We start from the raw sequence: 23,136 nt of genomic DNA on the forward strand, positions 1-23,136 counted from the left end.
CGCGGTTCTGAGGGCGTGACAAAAGATAAGGAAATGAGCAGAAGAGTGTCGATCACGAGTTAGAGATGACCTTTGCTTAGGGGATGTACTAGGGGATTCTTTGAAGTGCACACGTGGCATAATGTGAGGTATAAAAGGCGCTTGTGCTGTATAATAAGGGTCTTCGTCTTCGTCCCCTCTCAGACGGAGTCCGTGCCCTTAATCGCCACATTAACCGGCATTTCAGAGGCTGCACCTCGCAGAATCCGGCCAGCCTGGCTGAGCAGCGGGGAGCGGCTCCGTGCTGGCAGCGTTTGCCAGGTGAGCAGCTTATGGGGACCTGAGGGCTCTGGCAGCAGCTGCTCCGGGTGAAAGTTAAAAGCGATGGGACAAAATCTAAACCAGGAACTTGATCCGCCAGCCACACTCTGAAGGCTCACAAGCACAGGCTCCCAAGGGAAGTGGGGAAGCATCCCCACTCGAGGTATTTTAGGCTAAAATATGGGGAAATCTACTAAGGAGTAACTCTGTAGTAATGACAAGAGGGATTGCACCTTTTAGCTAAGAGTGTTTTGCACTGTGCGGCTCTTGGAGCACTCTGTGAGTTTGGGTTTCCAGACTGAGAAGCCTGGGAACGAGCGCTGGTCTCGCACCATCTGCATGATACGGTGGTGGTACCTTGAAAGCAGCTGTCTTCTTGCCCCACCTCTCCCACTGCTCTTATGTATTTTGGGTGACCTGATTTACACACTAGAGCTGCAAGAAGGTCACTTTGGTATAATCAGACCATGGGAAGCATGATTCAGTACTGTAAAAGAGGTAGGTTATTAATGCTGTAGTAAAAAAGCCTGCTTTGTACTGCATTAGGTAGGCCACCATTTTACTTCCCTAAGATCACTGTTGTGGCAGGTGTGAAGAGATCGAGTAATCACTATGAATAAGGTGATGGAAGTGGAGCTCTGCTCACTGCTGCACTCCATCCCCTTTGTGCCACTTTGGTGACAACACTCAGCCTTGCTCTCACCTTCAGTCCTTCACTGGCAAAAATGGGTTTTTTGCTTCCTTTGGGGTCCCCATAACACCTTCAGGAAGCTGGCCGGTAAGAGGTCATCTCAGAGGTGGTGATGTTATCTCCAGACATCCAGCTACTGGAAGATGCGGACCTCAAGGGCTTTCAAATGTCATCAGTTCCTCTCTGGCACTGAGGGAACTTTGGCACCTAGGGATGCTCAGACTCCAATGGTATATGACTGTCGCTTATATGTACGGCTTTTAAAATCTTTCCATTGGCAAAGCTACTCTTTTACAGGATTCCTTTTCAGATCTGCCAGAGCACCATGTTCAGGAGTGGTATGCCAAAGACATGCTTACAACAGCAAATGCATGTATATTTGCTTTATTAAAAAATAAAGTTTAGCCACAGATTGACTGGCCTTAGTAAAGTTACCTAAAAAATCCAGGAAATAGCTCCCTTTTTGCTTGATTTTTTTTTGTGTGGATCATTCAGATCCCATCAAAGCAGAATGCATACCATAGTTTCTCCTGGTAGAACCCATATCTCTTGAGATCAGGAAATATTTCAGCAAAAGGTTCCCAGGTCTTCAAATTGGTAGGAAACCCTTCTAGGACGACACTTTCAGAGCTTGCAATTTTGACACTCCCCTCTTGTCCTGTGGGCTTAACATTTCTCTAGCGCTGCGGGATTCAAGCGAAGTGCAAGCCTTGCGATGGGCTGCAACTCACTTGCAGCAGCACTCCCTGGGGAGGAGGCTGGGGGTGGGGGGACACTTTTCAAATGAAGACATTTATATTGAGATGCGACTTTGAGATGCTGGGATGCTTGGGAATGAAACAACTGGTCTCACTCCTTTTGTCTTCAGGAAGGCTGAAACCAACTTGAGCTGAACTGGTGGTGGCAAACAACAGGGGTAAGTATCAGGTAAGATGGAGGTTTCTGCCACCTGCCAAGGGGCCCAAGTATCCTGCTGGAGCACGTCTGGGGAAGTTAAAGGTGTCAGAGCAGCACAGCGCCGTGCTGAAGGCAAGGGAAGGGCTAGCCCATACTTTGGTAAACTGGATCGCCAATTACAGCTGCTTCATGCTGATGTGACCCCCCCTCAACCCCCCAACCAGCCTTGTGAGCTCCCAGCGCTTCCTCTTTGTTGCTCACTTGGTGCCAGATTTTGGCCTGGCAGATCCTGCTATGTACCAAGGAGGTTATTTTGTTCAGGTTTCCCAGCCTGAGGCTGCAATGTGGATTAAGAGCAGGTTCAGACATGGAGCAATCCCCCACCAAGTGCATGTGGCGAAGAGGGTGTTTTCGTACTGTTGGTAAATAAACGAGTAGTGTCCTGTACCTTTTGACGCAGGGCTTTTCTCTTATGCTGCTTGTCTTGTTTTAGCATCTTTTCCCTCCTGGCTTTTTGACGTGCATCATGCCATTCATTCATCTGTGGAGCCTGTCAACAGCTCACACTGTCTCCAGTGAAGTATTTGTAGTTCATTTAGCCAGCCCAGGGACAGGGCAGGAACCTTCTCCTCCGTCACCTTCACTGTGACTGGCACAGTCATGACATATCCTATCGTGCATTAATCCTACTTCCTTTCTGACGCTGTAGCCAGCTTCATTTCATGCTCAGTATGACATTTAAAGCTGTTTAGGCTTTGGTGCTCTGATGTACTGTCATTGCAAATGCCAAAAGCAGCCTCATGGTCCAGAATTATTTGGTGATTTTTTTTTTAATTCCCCGATCGCCCATTACTATTTGGTTTATATCATTCACTGGAGAGCTGGTATGAGGAAAAAAGGGTAGCATAAAGGGCAACCTAACAGGGCTACAGTAGTATCAAGGCATCACTGTTATTAAACACAGCTGTAAGGGTGGTAGGGTAGCACATCTCTGAGGCAAATCTTGCAGCCTGCTCCAAACAACCGGCTCTACTGCACACCCGTCCCTACTCATCCTCATCCTCTTCCTCAAAGCTAGGCCGGGGCTCCCTTCCCCACCTCTTGCAGTCAGGTAGGAGAGGATGAGCTGTATGCCCACCTCTCCCCCACAGCCTGAGAGAGGACCAGCCCCGCCGCTGCTGGGGCAGCAGAGGAGGCACCGGGGGGGTCAAACCAGGAGGGGGAAGGCAGCAGGGGCCCAGTGCCCGCTGCCCAATCTTGTTCTGCTGGGATGAAGTTCTCCAGTGGCTGCAGTATCAGATGGAAGGGCAGGTAAGGGGTACTGTAGAGAAAAAGCAATTGCCCTCCTCGCCACCTTTTCTATCCAAATTCCTTTACATCGTTACATTAAATAGCAATATCACGGTAGTGTTCAGCTTTCTCAGTTTATCAAAAACTAACTTTTTTCCTACCTACATACCAGGTAAGGGAGGAGGAAGGAGGAAGGACATTTTAGGTTCCTACAGTTGTACCTGCTTATCTGTTTCTATGCCAGCCAAAACCTCACAAACTTCCTAGAATAGAAACTGCCTCACTCTGTCAAAGCCTGACGTACTTGATGCAACATTTCCATTCTTAGCAGTAACTCCAGCTATAGAGGGCTTCTGATTTGGAAAACCTGACTATTTTATAATTGCAGTTCAGGGTTCAGAGGCACCTATTTCCATGCTGGGCTCCTTTAATTATAACTTTAATTACAAATTCTCAGTGTTTCTTGAATCAAAGCTTCCAAGTTCTACCTAGCCTGATTCCCAGTACCTGCAGAGGTCTCTACACCACACAGCACCTTTACTTCCACTTCATGTTCAATATGATGAATTTTCTCTTTCCCACAGAGTTCAACTTGTAAGAGATGTCAGAGATTCCTAAATCACCTTTTGCTTCAGCGAAACTCTATCTTGACTGGCTATGCTCAAACTTAAATGAAATTAACTGTAATGGACAGACCTTAAAGATCCCTATTCTCCTTATTTGTCTTTGAACTTTTCACTGTTTGTGCTTGCATCAACCTTCCGGCCAACAGCGGAGTGAATTTCTGCTGTTTTTTTTGCATATACCTGATTTATTGAATAATATTGCTTTCCTACACAGAAAAAAAACAACCAACCAACCAACCAAAATAAAACCCCAAACGCCCAAAATACAACCAAAAGCTCTTTCTCTGAAAGCTATTCCTGCTGCATTTATGGAAGAAAAAAAGGAAAGTTAAATGAATGTAACCAACTAAAACTACCACCAAGCTGACCCGAAGGTAAGAAGTTCTGGAAAATGTTGTCACCTTTCATTTTTCCACAGGTCTGGTAATCATTCTAAGTTTAACCTGCACCTACCTATTGTACAATCTTAAAAGAAAGGGAAAGAAAAAAAAATTAACTAGCTAGGGCAATCAGTTTCAAATCTTTCATTATCTGCAAGCGCATAAATTGTGAATGACAGGTTAACTTTAGTATTTCTTTAAACACAATGTCCAATTCAAATCGAAGGCGTGCCAGACTTCACCCTGCACCAGTTAGTTACCATGCTCGAGTGACATCACTGAGGTGTGGAGGTAGCATGCCGACTTCACGTGACAACTATATGTCCCCAAGTACCTCTATTTGTTCAGCTGGTTGGTCACATACAGAAGCTAGCACTATATAAATAGTCTTACAACTCCTGAAGGGTCCAAAAGTGCCACTATTAGAGTCAAGTTGGAGAAATTGTTCACGCTTTCCCAGCAAATCTGCAGTTCCTAAGCTCTTTAAAATACTTCTCCCATCAAATGCGTATTCACGACAGTCTCTCTTCCTTTCATTGCACCCACTCTCCAGCCCAGTAATTTCAAAAGCCTCCTTTCTGTAGTCTTTAAAAACAAGCAAGCAAGTAAAAGAACAGAAGGAAACCAAAACTTGTTTCAAAGCTGCAGTTCTCCTCCCCCAAAGCAGATGATCCTTGTCTCCGTGCTATTTACATTTGTGTATTAGTTTCTTGCCAATTCATCAATCCGCTGAAATATAGTCTGGTTCTGCCCTTTTCTCATACTTTATGACTACTTCTTCCCTTATACCATAGCCCAGCTGCGGCAGAAAAGGTGGCCTGCGAAAGCCAATCCTCAGTGCTGACACAGGGCTGCAGGCACTGCAAGTGCCTTGTGCAGGGTCTGGAGCACACCTACCAGCTCACGCCGTGCCCTCGCCGGATTTCAGGAGCATGCCTACAGTAGGCAGCAAGGCAACTGTGAGCACTTAGCAAGAGAGACAATCCAGCTCATGCACTTTTTTCATCACGGAAGTTTCGAAGCAAGATGTATTTAATGCCAAGATCGTACTAGCTGTATCTACGACAAAGGCAAAGAACACCAAGCACAAAAGAAAAAGAAAGAAAGAAAAGAAATAACGTTCTTCTGTTAAGTGGAAGGAACTAGAGGATGCCCACTTTTGCTATTAGGCAGGTAACTACTGCGGTAAATGTTCTACTGTGGAGCTCTTTCAGAAGCCTTCTGGACTGGACAGTTCAGGTTTGGGTTGGTTTTCCTGGCTAACCTGATTGGAACGGGTAAGTCTGAATTACAGGTATTAGATGTGATTGCATTAAGGTACTCTCCAACCACTTACATTCACGTTAGCACCATTCTTCTCACCCCAAGGTTCAAGCACACAGTTTTTCTGGGCTTTAGGATCAGGGTCACTCTGAGTTTACAGTTTACCCTGCAGTTAGGTCCCCGCACACCAAAATTCTAAAACTTTTAAATTTCATAGCTCAAACTGTGGTTCATTGCTCCTTTAGAGAGGGAAGTGTGTAGTGAAGTCACAAAAGATTTCAGAAGAGATCTTGAAGTAACAGCCATGGTTCAAATCACTCTGAACAAACAGGGAATTGCTAATAATTGTCACTGTTCAGCTCCACTGAAGGGGATGTGTGAGCAGAAACACTTCCGAACAGGACTTGCAGCCTTCTCTCATTTCTCCACTCTCAAACAAACGTCAAACACAACTTCTGAAAATCTGGAACTTATGCAGTAGTGCTTTAGCAGTAACGTAAGAAATTATCTTCTTACAGAAATGTCATTCCAGCGTTGCGCAGGCTGATTAGAAGTATGCACTGCTCTGCTGTGTTTTTAAAGTTACGCTAGGAGCTTGTTATTCAGCTCGTATTTCCTGCCACAGCATATTCTGGTGATGATTGATGGTTGAAGTCGGTCAGCCCAATTCAAGTTGTTAAAGGGCAATCTATATACTTTCTTCCCCAACTGGATGACTTTTTAAGGAGAAACACCAAGGTCTCTGTGCTGGTTTTGGCCAGGATAGAGTTGATTGTCTTCACAGTAGCTAGCATGGGGCTATGTTTTGGATTAGTGCTGAAAAGAGTGTTGATAACAGAGGGATGTTTTCGTTACTGCTGAGCAGGGCTTACAGAGAGTCAAGGCCTTTTCTGCTCCTCACCCCACCCCACCAGCAAGCAGGCTGGGGGTGCACAAAAAGTTGGGAGAGGACACATCCGGGACTGCTGACCCCAACTGACCAAAGGCATACTCCATACCATATAGTGTCATGCTCAGCATATAGAGCTGGGGGAAGAAGAAGGAAGGGGGGACATTCAGAGTGATGGCGTTTGTCTTCCCAAGTCACCGTTACGCGTGATGGAGCCCTGCTTTCCTGGAGATGGCTGAACACCTGCCTGCCGATGGGAAGCGGTGAATGAATTCCTTGTTTTGCTTCGCTTGCACGTGTGGCTTTTGCTTTCCCTATTAAACTGTCTTTACCTCAACCCACGAGTTTTCTCACTTTTACTCTTCCAATTCTCTCCCTCATCCCACTGGGGGGGGGGGGTGTGTGAGCGAGCGGCTGTGTGGGGCTTAGTTGCCAGCTGGGATTAAACCACGAATAGTCCTTTTTGGCACCCAACGTAGGGTTGAACGAAGGGTTCAAGATAACGACAGGTTTGCTTGGAATGTGCTAGATCGAATTTATAGCTGTAATCGCTGTTTAGCTATTAATGGGCAGGCTCCTGTGCTTGCCATGGGGCTTGCCTGCCTCACTGTGTATTAGAGCCTAGCGCTCGCTAGTGGCTGCTTTTTGCTGTCGCTGCTCGCTGCACGGCTGTGCTGCTGCTCCCCTGACTCTGCTGTGCCTGGGAACAGTTTGGTAACAGCAGTGGGGATGCGCCTGGGCTGGCAGAGGGCCAGGGCGTCGCTGCGGTTTCTGTGCTGCTGTGCTGGACAGGCTGGAACTCCAGCGTGAACTCGAGTCGAAGGGACTGTGACCTGGGGATGAGTCCATGTGGGAGCAGGGCACCCTGAAATGTCTGTGGCCGTGGATAAGCCCATGCCCAAGCAGGTACATCTCGAAGCGTCTGTGGCCGTGGTTATGTCCGTGCCACAGCAGGTATAGCTCTGAAGGGATTGTGGCCCAAGGCTAAGTCCACGCTGGAGAAGGTACACCTCGAAGCATCTGTGGCTGTGGGTAAATCCATGCTGCAGCAGATACACCTTGAAGCATCAGTGGCTGTGCGTGAGGTCATGCTGCAGCACCTCATGCAACCATGCATAAGCCCATGACAATCTCCCAACCAAAACCATCTGCAGCAGCCTAAGTAACACTGAGATCATTCTTGTATATCCAGTAAGTAATCTGGGGGGACAGAGGGTGTAAAGGCAGGGAGAAGAGCTATGACTATGAATTTATGGAAGCAGTTACAGTTCAATGCGATAGCAACAAGAAACTCTCTCACAAAAACAACTTAAAATTACTTTATTTTTTAAGTATATTAGCACAGTATTTACAAAATCGTTTCATGTTTCATAAATAAAAACATTTTCTTCGGTAAAGACTATAGATATTTAAAATGTCTATATATTTATATATACACACATACATACACACACAAATGGAAGCATACAGTTATGAACAACTTTGGTTTTAAATTACTGGTGGGGAAGGGCTGAGTGTATCAATGACTTCTTAAACTCTCGCTTTTAAATTTGTACCCACAAGAAATCCAGAGCAGAGCCCTTAACACAACAACAGGATGGTGCTTCTCCCATTTCTGGGGCAATTGATTCTGTAGCCTATACATGGCCACCAAGCTCCTCATGTTTCAGCAACGCCTAGTAACAGCTCGGCCTCATCCCACAGTGACACAAACGGGTTCTACTGCAGTTTGCTTTACAGAAGCAATTAACATAAAGCTACTATACATAATGTTTTTTATAAGGCAGAATACCTCAACAGAATTCCAGTTGGTTTGTTTTTTATTCCTCAATTGCTCAACTTTCAACTTGCCAGGGGGAATCACTAGTTATAAATAGGGAGCTCTGCATGGTACTTAATCAGGTAAATTCTCACACTGAATTGTTAATGGAGAGTAATCTCCCATCTTTAGGTAGAGATTGCTGTGATTATGGAAAAACCTGTATCAAAAGATTCACGTATAGGAGCTCAAATCTTATATAAATACTCCCACTGGCAAACCTGAAGGTATGGAAATAAGTGTAAACCATACGTGCTTCTTCAATGTTTTATCACATGAGTAACCCTCTTCACGGTAGCCAGTTCCACTGATTTTAGTGAGGGCTGGACCATGGGTTGCTGTAAGCAGTTCAGTCCTGCAGCCCTAGCGAGAGGACTGTTTATGAGAGTAAATATTGTAAGATCAGATACCTCAGTTTTATTTTATTGAATTCTTGATGCAAGGTGTCTGCATCGAGACTTGGAGCTCAACATGCAGAGACCTGAATCTCTGCAACATGCACCCACAACAAGGATATGAACCCGAGACTTGTGAAATTACTCAGAATCTTTAAAAACATGGATTTATTACATTACTGTTTGGCAACAGCTTTCCAAACAAAGTTTTAAATTGTTAGAAGGAGAAAACCATGTATGCCTTTGAAATATATCACCTTAGTACAAACAGGAGACAGTGTGAAGATTTCTACAAAGTATACATAAAGTCCAAGAGAAGCCAACTATATTGGAACACTCAAAACAGTTGTAAAATGTGGTAAAATCTCATGGAATGTGCAAGTCCTAGAAAATTGATTTTTACTTGTACCACTTACATATATACAGAAACTGAGCCTCCTCACTTCTCTCATCAGCTCCTCCTACTTATTTTCTATTTTATGTATTTGTGATGTAATGGCAGCATCACAAACTTGGGTCAGAAATGAAATAGCTCCTTTTTCTATTAAAGAAAACAGATTTTAAAACTGTCAAAAATACATTAAATAGGACAACTCCTATTTTTATGAAGCATCAATGAGTTTCACAAATTCACTGAGTTAAGAAAGTCTGAAATTGCTTCCATACCACACACTGCACAACATGAACACACACAAGAACCACATTCAGCATGAAAATTACTAGCTGCTGTGCTCCATAATTCCAGTGCTGAATTAGGCTCCAACCATTGAGCAGTTTCTTATCAAAGAATACGGAAGAGGCACGGAGAGCTCTCTCACTGGACTAAAATACCAGCCACCAGAGCATATATGATTACTGCCCATGGAGAGGAATACTACTGCTTCATGGAATTAGGAGAACTCGGTTAATAACTTAAGGAGAGCTGGGAGGAAACTTTGTACTTACGCAACTTCGTGTGTAAGCATTTTATTTATTTCTTTATAAAAGTTTTGCTGAATGTCAGAAAAGACGTATTTGTACAGTCTCTACTTTCTGCTTGTATCATAGACATATGACCATACCTTGCCCATGCACACAAATAAAGAAAACAAAAATCTAAATGGTATTGCAATCTTTGGGCTGAGCAGGGCCCATTATCAAAGCAGTGACTAATGATAGTTTTTGAAAATAATACCACTAAGGATTACTGCAGGGGAGACCCTGTAGTGGGCAAACAGTGCTTTTTATATTCTCACCCTCAACTATACCATACATACCATAACAAAAGAAAATATAGATCACATGTGGGCAAACACACATGTTCCTCGCTACAGCTGCTGTGACTATAAAATTACATCATTTATATCAAAAGCACTTTTGCCACACATGCAAAACAACTGGTTTCCTGAATTTCTTCTCTTTGAGTAGTGCATCTTCAAGGCCACGGTGTATCAACAACGGTGTACTTTTCACACATCACATAGCTCTGCAGTTCTGGGAATTAAAAAAAAAAAAAAAAGACAAGATTGTTCGGGAGGAGCACCAACATTTTGTGCTGTCTACCCAAGTCACAGCTTAAAAAAATGACTTCTTTTTATTTCAAACTTTGAAAGCATGCTTAGCACTCAAATAATGGAAAAGAGTGGTACTGACAAGAAGTGATGTTTCAGCCTCTCCACAACAGAAAAGTGGACACTGTCTTGGAGCTCCGACTCATGAATTGGAATAAGCTGTAGCAGCTCCCAGCCTTAGCTGTCTGACCTGTCCTGTCTTTACTTCTAATGCTGGTTTACTTCCCATGCCATTTTGTAAGCTAATGTGCTTCAGCATCTGACTCATCCCGCCTTCAGTGTGTGTGTGAACCTTCAAGGGAAGGTTAAGGTAGAAAGCAGGTAGAGCTCAAAAGGTTCCTGCCTTCAGCTTCTGTGTCAGAGCCCTTGCCTTCTATCTGTAAAACATTCTGTTATTTTTAACAGGGCAGAAAAAGCAGACAGACTTCTAACTCTACCCTGAAAGTCAAAATAAAATGGATAATTAGCAATTTCTGTGCTTTTGGAAGCTCTACCTCAGCACTAGAAGAGGAGGCAGGTTTTTGTAAGCCCACATGAGACCAAGAAGAAACAGTCAACTTATTTAAAATTGGACCTCCAAGCAAAACTCTACCTTGTTCTTCACCAATATGTGGTAACAGTATTGATCCCTTCCTTATCTCCCCCCTGGTCAGTTTTGAATGCAATAGACTGGCAAATATCTATTTGTTTCCTGATTTCAAACCAGTGCCTTGAAGAACAAGCAATAGCCACTTCTGAAGCAGGACCTACCTTCCACTTCTCCTCCTTCAGACTATACTAACTGGTATACATTTTGTCAGTGCATTTAGGAGACACCAATGCAGTTGTCCTTTGTACTGCAAAAGTGCTTGTATTCCTGTTGGTTTAGAAAATAATCCTATAGCATATCTGGATGAAACATGTAGTAATCATAAGTAACATAAACCTAGCAGTACGTGGTATTTTTAAAGAAGCCTGTTTTTAAAATCAACTGATACACCTTTTTCCAGTTAGGGCTAACTAGTACCTCATTTACTGTCACGTTGTCAATTCATGCCTTCTAGAAGTGGCATGATATAAAAGTATTTCAAGTAAATTAACAGATTTAGAGTGCCCTTACTCTTTATCCTGAATAGCAAAACGTTGTAATTTGATGCAAGAGTACTAGGCTAAGGGTGTAGTGATAGCTCATGACAAGCTTTCTCAGTTTCCAGGATGAAACAGAAGTACCAATAGCATCAACAAGTGCCTACTCTCATGAAAAGGAAATACAGCTTCTGAATAGAAAAGAATCAATAAAAGACTGTTTTCATTTTCAAACCTGAGCATCTAATCTAAAATTTAAGCTCTTCAATGACAGCAAACTGGCTAGGCAAACTCTGTTACTCTTACAATGGATATGAGCTGCAGGAACCAAGAATCTTTGCAAACTTGGCTACCCGCTTTAGGTACCAGTTTGGGAATTTTGGGCCAAGTTAATACAGTCCCTCTCATTTCATGGCTTATTATATATTAGGAGGAGTCTATTTATATGTAGTCGATGTTGCCGTTATAAAATCAGAAAGGACTAATCCCAGCATTGAGGACATTTCAAATTGGAAGAAATCTTAAGTTAGGCTAGGACAATGCAAGACACATCTTTATTTACAATATCTGGTAGATCTTTAAACATCAAGCATAACCAACGGGCAGAAACCACAGTGCACCTTTAGATCTTGAAGTTCAAAATTCAGGTTTGTCAAAAATAAGTTGAAGTTATTTAAGCAGTTCTTAAATTTTATTAAGATGTGTTTCACTTCTCTTCGTTTTTAAACACTACTATCTAACCCTGAAAAATAATACATTGAGTGAAATCTGATTGGAATACAAACAATCTAACAAAATCCAGAGAATGTAAATAACATCTAAAGGGGGGGAGGGGGAGAGAAAGTCTACTTCTAAACCACTTTCCTGTGAACTTCTAAGGGAGATCACAAATTAAGTATGTAGAGAAGGCTTAGTCATATTAACAACAACAAAAAAACCCACCTCAAAAACCAAATACAACAACCCACCGCCAAGGAAACAGTCCATGCATCTTAAATACTACAGAAGCATAAAGGAAGCATACAAACTATTTGACTTTCCACATTTGATCAGAAACATGCTATTTAATAGTTCTCTCTGACTCATCCTCTTCACTGTTTAGAAATACACATTTTTCCCCTATGTATGATACAGAAAACATGTATTCTTTCTTCCCATTGAAATATAATTTGAGTAAGAACAGCACCTGCACTGAAACCTGTCCTCCAAGTTTCACCATATTAGCACTGGGTAACCCTAAACATCAAAATCCCCAAATACATGTTAATTAAAGTAAGTATCTTGAGACATATTTGGACTTACCATCATTCTAACATCACTCCTTTTGCATCTTTAAAAGCCAAGCAAATGGATTAGTAATGAGCCAAACAGCAAGAAATGCTTCATAATTAATATTCAGATTAATTCTAAAATTCGGGTTAGAACTTGCTACTACTCGGCATGCCAATCAGTGAACAGAATAGCAAAAAAAAAAAAAAAAAAATTTTTAGTCATCCCTTTCTCACCGTAAATTTCCCCCATCTTAAGTGCTATCAGTTTCCCAATACCATGGTACAGAGTTTCCCCAACCCAAACAAATATCAAAAGAATAGTGTGACAAGAATAGATTATAAGTATTCCACCAAGATAAATGCTCATGAAGAAGAATTAACATCAACTTTCAAGACCTGTCCCTCCTTTCCTCTTAAAAGTTGGACTTTTTGCAAAACGAACAGGGTGGATATAATATCCCGAGATACTAGATTTGTCCTAAAACATTCAAACAATGCCACTGGCTAGCAAGCACAGTAGTGTAGAACAAGGGGTCTGGAGCTGCAGGCATAATTTCATTGAGAGATCAAACTCTTACTGGCTCAGAGCCACGTAAGCTGACATACCGATCTGCCACCTCAGTGCCGTTGTATTGAGAACTACAATTATTTTTTGACCTTTTTCCATAATTAATCCCTTAATTAGAAGATAAGCTTTGAATATCACCTACCATTTAGTGGTTCTTCTACAGCTTTCTGCAAAACATTTAAAAATATATATATGTATAAAAAGCCTTCATGTTTACTTCTGGCTCGCCACAGTTAAATTACTCTAATTGACATATACAGTAAGTAGTGATTCTACAGAAATGAAGAAAGCTGAACGTTAATAAAATTAATTACTAGAGTTCTGAAAAAAAATTAAATCAATCAATAACTGCCTTCTCTATATTATTTTTTCCCCACTGTAAATTTTTCCTCAGATGAAACACCTCTAGGTGGCAGCAAAAGGCATGCAGATACTACTTTTAAGCTCTAAACCCTAACTGATTATTTCTGTGATTTGATCAATAGTTAGTAATAAAGCAGCATGACTTAAAAAAAAAAATAGTAGCCAAGCAATCAAGAGTAATCTCAAAAGGAAATACACCACAGTTGTGCATTTAGTCTGGTAGACAATCATCAGAAACAACACACACAATCTACAGAAACATTAGAAAAATCAGTAATTGGTTAAGATGGCAGATTTCAAAATACGCACCTTCTACCCCTCAGACTCAAGAAAATATCAAGCATCATTTTGTGTGCCCCAGTGTCAAAATTAAGCACTTCACCGACATTAAATTTTCCATAGTCTTTAGATTACACAGAATCAAAGTGTATTTTCAAAGTTACTTCACACCTACTTACTGCCTCAAAGTACAGCAATATATGCCGAACAGCCCTTGATGGAAAGTTAACACACTTAACTGCCCACTAGGTCTTTCTGTAACTTCCGTAAGTTCATGGGCACAAATTATCATCTGAATTCCTCTGTATCTGACCCTCCACTAACTGCAGCTGCAAAAACCATAGTTTTAGTGGCTGAGATTTCCAATGACCTGTAAATTTTAAAAATTTCTTTTGATTTCATTCTTGTCTCCAATTCAGAGAGTAACATGGTGTTCACTACTACATAATTGTGGCTATTTCTTTATTTGTCAAATCCTTGCTGCAGTGTAAAACCACCTTGTAAAGAGAACAGCTCATAAAGAGAACGGAGTTTCACAAAGGATGTTATTTAGCATGTTGGTTTCTATTTCAAAGCTTATTTACAACCAAAAACTAAGTTTAAAAAAAAAACCTCCTCTTGCCCTGTTTGTTTCCATTCTACAAGTAAACATAAGCACATTAGATAAAGGCAAGACTGCGTTTTAAAAGAAGCGTATCTGTAATACACTTAGCTCATTTTTATAATATAATGAACTTTGTGAACCTCCTCTTTTTCTTTTTTTTTTTCTTTTTTTTTTAAACTCCATGCACTTATATTTCTTCCATAAGTAAAAAGACCAATTCTCTGAAGTACTATTCCTTAAAATTAGAATGGATGAGAAAAAGCAAAGGAAAAAAAAATTAAAAAAAATCTCTGTTGTCCTAACTGTGGTCAGCTCTCCTGCCCCCCTGGTAGAAACCATCTTTCTTTAACAGCTGGGTCTCAGGCTGTAGACTGAAGAGGAGACCTGGAAATGTGTCTCAAATGATGGCTGCCAGCCAAGAAATGGGATGACTTAGTATTTGCCATGCTCCCCTGTTACAAGGAAATTTTACTGGTATTTTACAGTTGTGCCTCTTTACTTGCTTCTGCAAAACTCCAGAAATCAGGCAGTTCACATTCATGGATCATTAGAAGCACTGTGTAAGTATATGAAAATTACTGTTTTAGGAATTGATTACTCTAGAATTCAGAAAAACTGACTGAAAAACCTTCTTTAAAGAAACAAAGTGCTTTTCCGTTTGTTCTGTGTGACCTAAAGACAGACACTCTGCTTTCAGATGGTCTCATCAAATTAAGGGGCATTATAGGAAAGTAAGAAAAGAAAAAAAGATCAAGGCTATAGCACCTCTATAGCTGGGAATTCAAGAGAACATTAAAGGCTTCCGGTGTAAAAGACCAAAGGAAAAAAAACCCCTAAGTCTTTGGTATAAGCCACCTAGATAAAAAAATTCAACAGTATTCTGCACTCACCTTAATAAAAAAGCATTTTCATTAAGGTGAGCAAAAGGTCTTTATAAATTCATGTGAGAGAGCGCACTGTAAAAGAACACCAAACTTCCCTTCACATCCACCACCTTTTTGTGACAACTCTTGAAACTCCATTTGGGCACAACAGTCAGAGTAGCTGTTAGGTAAGGGTGGCAATTACAGTACTATAGACACACTCAATAGGGACAATGAAGACCACCAACTCACTCAACATTAGACATCTGTTACACAGCCAGAACTTTTGCTTGCTACCAACCTGGTCTGAATTCGAACTAGTGAAGAAAGGTTCAGTATCTCACTACAATCCCCTGAGCCATCTAGTCACCCCAAATTTATTAATTTTAAGCTTACCCCTGGACGAGGATGATCTTTCATTCTGGAACCTAAAATAATTACAAAAAAAATGACCAGGCAGATGAATAAATGTCATAATCAACTAAATAAAAGTATCTACTGATAAAACTTGGAACAGAGTAGCAACACACAAAACCGAAGCTTCCCCTATCAAAAACTACTTAATATGACGATCTGCAATTTCTTAAAGCCTCTAAGCACTCCTCTGTTTAGGAACTGAATAATCTTATCACGTACAGTCTGTGAATTGTCCCACTCATGCATTCAGCTCTAAAAATGAATTATGCTACACACTATTCTTTGTGCTTATTTTGGAGTGCTGGAATCTACCCCAACAGTCCCATTTGACTTCTTCAGCTAACATAAACTACAAATGCAATATTTATAGAGACCATTAGCACACAGCATCAGTGTTGTGTATGTGAGTAGACCAAAGTCAATAAACATTACTTTTATCGTTGTTAAAAGGCTTGCTTCACCTCTGTCACTTTTTTGACTCATCTTAATCTATCTCAGATATCAAATACTAGGCATTCTCCCTTAAGTTCTTCTTTAATGGCAATCCTCCCTGTCTCAGGGTCTATTATTTCTGACCATACCCACACATGGTATGCACGTACTAAACCTGGAAGACTGCATAATTCAGTGCAGACTAGGGACTGTGCTGACTGTATACACATCAGCTTGAATTTGGAAGCAATATATCCTCAGTTGCATAGTTCTACATCCAGACTAACAAGCTGTTTGAAGAGCCTTCATGCACAGCTAGAAACAAATAAAGTCACTCTGCTCTCAGACCCAAGCTGTAAAGTCCACATAGCGTTATGCTGTGGTGTGCCAGCTTAGAGATGTCTGCACCACATTCCAATCTCACAGCATTGCTGTGTTTTTTGCTTATTTAGCAGGCCTGACCAGCTTTTATACCTTTAAATCGCTCACCTTTTTGAGATCTGGTGAACAGACCAGTTTCTGAAACAAAGTATTGCTATTTTTTGCTCCTGGCTTTTAAAATTAAGCATAAGAAAAAATAGGATTCACTAAAATGAAAGGTGTGCATTCAAATCGCTCTTATTTGAACCTACCTCTAACCAGTGGAAATCACTAGGCAGATTTTGCTTCTTTACATTCATACTCTGATAAGCTTGTGTCTGCACCATCCCATAATGCACTCTATAGAATCCTTGAAATCCTTTTGCTCTCTTCGTTCTAAGCTTCAGCTAGCCAACTGTCTAAATGCAGAGCTTAAACAGCAACATCTATCCTACAGTTGAAACACTCTTACTTAAGAAACCTTCCATGTTGATCTCAAAACAGTTTATTATGGTAAGCTGTGAATTTCTCTACTCAGGATTCCCCACAGTCTCTATGAAACAAAGCCAACATACACAGACAATTATTCACTAATCTTTTAAACTATGTAATTGTGAAATCACACCTTATCTTCAAATAAGCTACGTCTACCCCTGAAAAGTACAATAGAGAAAATTGCTCTTCTGAATATTTAAGTGCCAAAAAAACACAACGCAGAATATTAGGCGCTACTTACCCATAATAAACACGTAAGCCAGACTAAGCAAATTTGCAATAGCCATAATAGCTAAGCCAGCAATCACAACAGACCCATGTAACGGAGGACAGGCTGTTAAAAACACAATACAAGAAACTGAATCATCTGATACAAGCAAAAGCACAAACTTTTATTTTCAGATATAACTGAATACTAAAATAAATAAGCCTGATAAAAACAGATGTGACTAATTTCTCTTTCAAAGCTATCCCAGAACTACTTCCGCATCTTTTTTTTTTCCTGTATACATTCTTTAATAATACAGAGGCATTTACTGATTTATCCTGCTTAGCTGCACTATTCTACTACAGTTTAGCTATTCTACTCATTCACTGCAATTGACAATATTCTTTCATTAATTGTATTTTAAATTTAAACTTACATCTTCAATCCCAATTGTTTTGAACTATAATTGCATTACATTACAGAATACAGCACCGCTACTGATAAAACAGGGTGAAAAAAGGGAAGAAGGGAGCAAAATATGAGGGTAGTTGTGAGGCAAATCCACCACAGATAACAGGAATGATCCATGTCTACAGGGATATCAGAGAGCAGGAACAGGCTATTACAACCTAACCATAGTTCACTACAGAAACTCCTTGTTCTCTAATCCTTGTTTCCAGGGACTTGAAGTCATTGCAACTATCTGTGAGCTCAACCTAGGATGAGCTATTTCTACTGACACGTAAGGGTCATTGAGCTAAACTTCCAGAGATACAGGTAACATCTACCTTATATGACCTGTGAAAAGGTCACCCTGAGAAACTAGCGAGACTTTCCATTTGAGTCCATAATAAAAACATCCTCCATTTTGTATTATTCTAGAGGATTAATGCTTTACCAGAAATCTCCCATCAGTTTATTTTACTATTACATTTGACAACACTTAGGTGCCCCTTACAAATACTTCTGTAAATACTAAACAATAAGCATAAAACTCAAATCACAACTCCACTGAAAGATCTATCATTTCACCCAGATTAGACAAACCTTTAGAAACCACTTCAAGGAGAAACAGTCTTTCTTAAATCCCCAACCAAATAAATGATTAAAATGAAGAATGTCCCTACAAAACAATAAATCAGGGGTATAACATGCTTCCAGTGAACACGAGTATGTATTCTACTACCAAATATACTGCCAAGGATGCCTAGTCCTAAATTCACCCTCTTCTCTGCTGTGGGGTTTTCTGGTGGGCAGAGGGGAAGGCAGGCTGGGGACAAAGGGAGCGTTAGAGGGAGGGACAAGGGGTACCACTGCGTGCGGTGTTTTGTTGGTGTTCCTTTACAACAGCGACTGTTTTTCAGTGCTGAAACAGAATGCCAGCCACCACCAGACTTAAAACAGTCCAAGAACACTTCCAAGTTCACTGTCTCTGCATTTGCCTTCTTAGGCTGTTTCAATGGTATTCTCTGATAACAGAGACTGTTATCAATTGCATACAAGCAGAGATTAACAAGGAATTTCTGATTTATTCATTGAACATGAGAAAATTATTATGACTCTAGTTTAGTTTCTAAATACCCTAGGCCTCAGTAAGAGTAACAGTAATAAAGGTCAATGTTGGTTTTAGATGACTCTTTAGGGCGCTGTTGCAAAATTAAAACAATTAACTTTTTTTTTAAAAGCAACTGCTCATAGAATGCAGTCATGCTGGATATAGGCATACTAATGAAACTGATCTATGTAATACTGCCTTTGGGCTGTTCTTCTTTCACGAGATAAAAGAACATTAACACAGGAGTCCTAAAGTGCATTTACAGAAGTTACTTGCTAACACTGAATGTAGTGAAGCCATTTTTACAGCATTTTAGTGTTACAAATAAACAAACATCAGGTATAAACAAAAGCAAAAAGAGACTTTTACAGAAGATAAATTGCTTACCTGAGACACACAGTGCAAAACCAACCACAGCAATTATATAACCAAGAATTTGCAAACCTATCAGAGCAAATGTTGCTTGTGGTAGACTATCGAAAACTGGGAAAGACAGAAAGAGAAACAAATTTGTAATTTTAAAGTTTAACTACAGAGACACAAAAGGTAGATCATTCACATGAAGCTAGAAATCGGATTCTCCTAAATGCCAAGCTCAGCCAGCCAGTGTGATAACAAAACTCACAAGTCACTGCAAGTCATTCAGGGCTCTTGTATGTATACATATACACATATATAAAAATATATGTATATATAAATAAAATTATAAATAAACTACAAGTAGAAAAAACGAAACCCATACATTCTGCCAATTAGTTAATCATCCCAGTCCCAAGATGCAGGAAGGAAGAGCAGGAATCACTCAGATGTCCTACCCTAAATCTCATTTTTCAAGCAGGTAACTTATACTTCTTCCCTGAAGCAACTTAGCCAAACACACACAGGTTAAACATTTTCTTTTGAGACACTAGAAAGGTCAGGAATCCAGGAAGCTATCGTAGCACCTATTTATAAAAATGAAAATAGTATGTAGATTATCGGGGGGAGAGTGCTCCATTTTTCTATCAGTATGTTCTTGAGCTAGTGAATAAATAAATACTCACCAATTCCAAACATGAAGTATTGAAGTGGTACCAAAATCACAGCAGGGACTACAATTAGGCCAAGACCAGCTTGATTCTGTGCAGCATAGCCATCTGCAAACATTTGTTTAGAAATTAGTAAAACAGAAATCCTTGATTGGGATAAAGCACAAAGCAACAAAAGTAAATCATTAGTATCATCAAGTTTTTAGGGTCCAGAAAAAATCCCACTGAAGCACCAAAGTCACTCCCTACCTCCTAATATTCACCCAAGGTAGCAGGACAGAAAATAGAAATAAATTTGGAGTCTGTATCTCCTATGATCATCTGAGGGACTGACAACCTCAATGCTGTTTCTGTTATATTCTATATTTTTTTTCCGTTTTAAAATTAGTAGATGGCAATTAATAGGTGGTACTAACTTCCATACTACTGCATGGAAGAGATTCATTTGTGCTCTTATTCCCTTAAACTAGGAAGGCAATTTTAATACACTTACCTTGGACAAAAAGAACAGTGCCTACCACAGCCGCAGCTGTGAAGATGATACCTCCTACAATAAAGCCCATTTTCTTCTGAGGTACAATTTCATATTTTAATGCTTAAAGACAAGACAAAGAGAGACAGAGAAGAAAACAATCAGACATACAGATTCTCTCACTAAAATACACAGATTTTATGATTAGGACTGTTGTCCTCAACAAAGAAACAAACTCCTAAAAAATTAGAACTATATATATTACCAAGATTTAATTTGTTTTCATTGTTTGATATGGTTAATATGGCTTACTCAGATAAATGAAACCTGGCATTGGTGTTCTACTTGAATTCTTAATTTTACCTTCTATACAATTCAGGCAGTATGTTATCAAAATAACTTTGGGACATGGTACAGGTTAATTCAAGTAGATGCAGTACTGACATTTAAATAATGTTACAGTGAATTTGTTACTCAGGTGAGTGTCAGACAGGGATTTAGAAATTCCAAATTTAATGCTCTTCCCCGTGACATTGTGTGAGTTCAGACGTATCACATCCGTCCCCTAGGGAACAGGATGATGTTCCCATCTCACCAGAATGCTTTGAGGATGAGTAGATATGGGATGACCTACATGTTCAGATGCCATAGACAAGACTAATTTTCAATAAAATTGCCCTGCTAAATAGCTGCCATCTCAGAAATGGTTGATTCCAGTGGCGGGTTTCAAAGCAGCAGCACTTTAGTAGTCTTTGGAAAAGAAGGAACAGTACAAATACAACATCATAATAAGCCACGTTTGTTTCTGCCTTATACACTGCTAAAACTAAGACACAAAAAAAGGCAGCTTCTGCTTCAAGCTTGAAAATTAATATACCAACAACCCTGGTATATGTTGAAATTGGTAATCAGAAATTGACCAAGCCTGTTAAGTAACAGTGCTTATTAGGAACTATCTTGACAAATGTATATGAGTTAACTCTCTTGTAGTGTTAGCCGATTCATGCCAAAAGAAAGCCCAGAAATAAACATAACAGTGTGGATGATCAGGAGAGGATTCCAGAGCAAACCAAACACCAAGTTATTTGACAAAGCAGATGTACCACCCCTCTGTGTATTATCTGGATCAACTGTACCAGACATCTTTTAGATGTAAGCACTGTCTTTCATCTTACACAGATGCCTTTATGCAAGCAAGTGATTTTAGGACAAACCAATAATTGCAAAGAATTAGAGTGTCAATACTTACCAATAACACTTAACTGAGCCGAACACAAAATAATACCTAAGAACAGCAATGCTATGATGATTGCCCTTTCCACTAGAAGAAACCACGATCCTAGAGAATAAACAAAGAAAAATGGTAGGAAGAAAACAAAAACTGAGGTTACTAGCTTTACATTTATTGCTCATTTTAGGCTATGCTCTAGATTGCTCAATACTGCACGTAACAGTTAGCATTAAGAGTTATAATAAGCTAGGAAAGCTACGACTTCTACCTATGTATTTTTCACTTTGATCTTGTGTGTGATAACCTATTTTCCAAACTGGAGGTCTTAACCTCCACTGCGGCAGAGGATATGTTTATGCTATTGTCTGGCAGTACAAGCTAGTTAGCTTGTGGAACTACAAACAGCACAGTAGATCAGAAAAATGGTGTATTTAAGCTAAGAAGGGAAGCTGGGCACGATATGAAAAGTCCAATTTGATGCTTCCCCAGTTATTCTATTCTACCTCCAACTGCTGTAATTCCTGAAGAAATCCAGATGTGTGATAACTTAGGAGCTAACCTAAGTGAGAAGGAAACACTGCTTTGTTAATTTTAGAAATCACACACCTTCCTTTAGGTCTTCCCACCATCATGCATTTAGCTTTTTTTCTCCTGCATCTTGGATGCCTTAGGCTGTTCAGTCACTTGTAAGACCACTGTAAGACACCTTCCAACATAAAATTCTGAAAATATGTCCACTGAACTAGAAAACGCAGTTGATTCTTGCATCTCTGCTCATAACTTCATTTAGACTCAGTGGAATCCAAAGTCTCCATTTCTTACATTATACTTGCCACCGTTCCTCTGCCTGCACTCTTGCTTCCACGGAAATTTCTAATCTTCATCTAGATGCACATTCCTTGCACTTACTCTCCATATTTAAAAGCTGTATCTGCAGCTCCAGAACATGGAATTAAGTAGCAATACCTCAGAACTTTCAATGCCAAGTAAATACCTTGAGGACAGTTTTAAATTCACAAATTCCCTTCCTCTCCCCCTGCAAGGGGTCACAGAAGATGACACTGTGGTTACAACATGAATACAAGGCAATCACAAAATATACTAAAGGCAGAGAAATGGAGGAATATCTGCCAACTTCCTTACTGCCAAAAGAGGCTAATTTAATGAATTGTTTAAAGAAGGCTTTTTGCTTCATTTGCATTTTCAAAAAAGCAAGTAATATTGAACAGTAACTTCAATGCACAGTTGCAATTCTCTAGATAAGCCAAATCCTACAGGCAAATCCCAGCAATGCTGTTCAATGTAACTGAGAATTATTAATGAATTGAAAGTATCTGCAAGCAGAGACTCTAAAGCAGCTTCACTTCCTCTGTAGTGTTTCCAGATGACACTACTAGGTATTACAAATAGGAAAAAAGCAGCCATGAAGCCTGGTATCTGCTAGGACTTCAGCATTCAACATGGAACCACATATGGTCCAGTCTTAGAGTCTAAAAGCACTTATTGTATGGAAATGCTTGCAATACTACTGGTATATACAACATGCAAATAAGAGAAAAGCTGAACACATTTTCCTGGTAATACATTTCCCTTACACTGGTGCTTCATAGCAATAAAATAAACTCCTGGTGAAAAGTAGTTTTTTGAAAGCCAATACAAGGAAGTCAGTTCCAAACTAATGAGAGAAAAGAAGGGGGGGGGGCGAAGGGGGGAGGGGAAAAGAAAAGGGGGGGGGGAGAAAAGAGGGGGGGAAGGGGGGAGGGGAAAAGAAAGGGGGAGGGGAGAAAAGAAAGGGGGAGGGGAGAAAAGAAAAGGGGGGGGAGAA

General features: G+C 40.3%; 1 protein-coding gene across 11 annotated transcripts in view; it reads right to left on the minus strand.

Annotated features, from left to right (window-relative positions):
- Positions 1-7,632: 7,632 nt before the first annotated feature.
- CD47 (CD47 molecule) overlaps positions 7,633-23,136 on the minus strand; it is a 22,681-nt gene continuing 7,177 nt past the window's right edge. For 3 of the 11 annotated variants that reach the window (XM_075168772.1, XM_075168755.1, XM_075168834.1), the window contains 9 exons: positions 21,330-21,419; positions 20,102-20,203; positions 19,624-19,716; positions 18,968-19,063; positions 17,059-17,151; positions 15,510-15,541; positions 13,147-13,171; positions 12,468-12,596; positions 7,633-10,023 (listed from right to left, as the gene is read on the minus strand). In XM_075168772.1, the coding sequence (XP_075024873.1) occupies positions 12,481-12,596; positions 13,147-13,171; positions 15,510-15,541; positions 17,059-17,151; positions 18,968-19,063; positions 19,624-19,716; positions 20,102-20,203; positions 21,330-21,419 (647 nt within the window). In that variant the 3' untranslated portion in view covers positions 7,633-10,023; positions 12,468-12,480. The remainder of the gene's footprint in view (positions 10,024-12,467; positions 12,597-13,146; positions 13,172-15,509; positions 15,542-17,058; positions 17,152-18,967; positions 19,064-19,623; positions 19,717-20,101; positions 20,204-21,329; positions 21,420-23,136) is intronic. The other 8 variants (XM_075168826.1, XM_075168788.1, XM_075168807.1 and 5 more) reach the window with 5 other exon arrangements.

This window comes from Calonectris borealis, chromosome 1 (genome assembly GCF_964195595.1).
Source record: "Calonectris borealis chromosome 1, bCalBor7.hap1.2, whole genome shotgun sequence".
Lineage (NCBI taxonomy): Eukaryota > Metazoa > Chordata > Aves > Procellariiformes > Procellariidae > Calonectris > Calonectris borealis.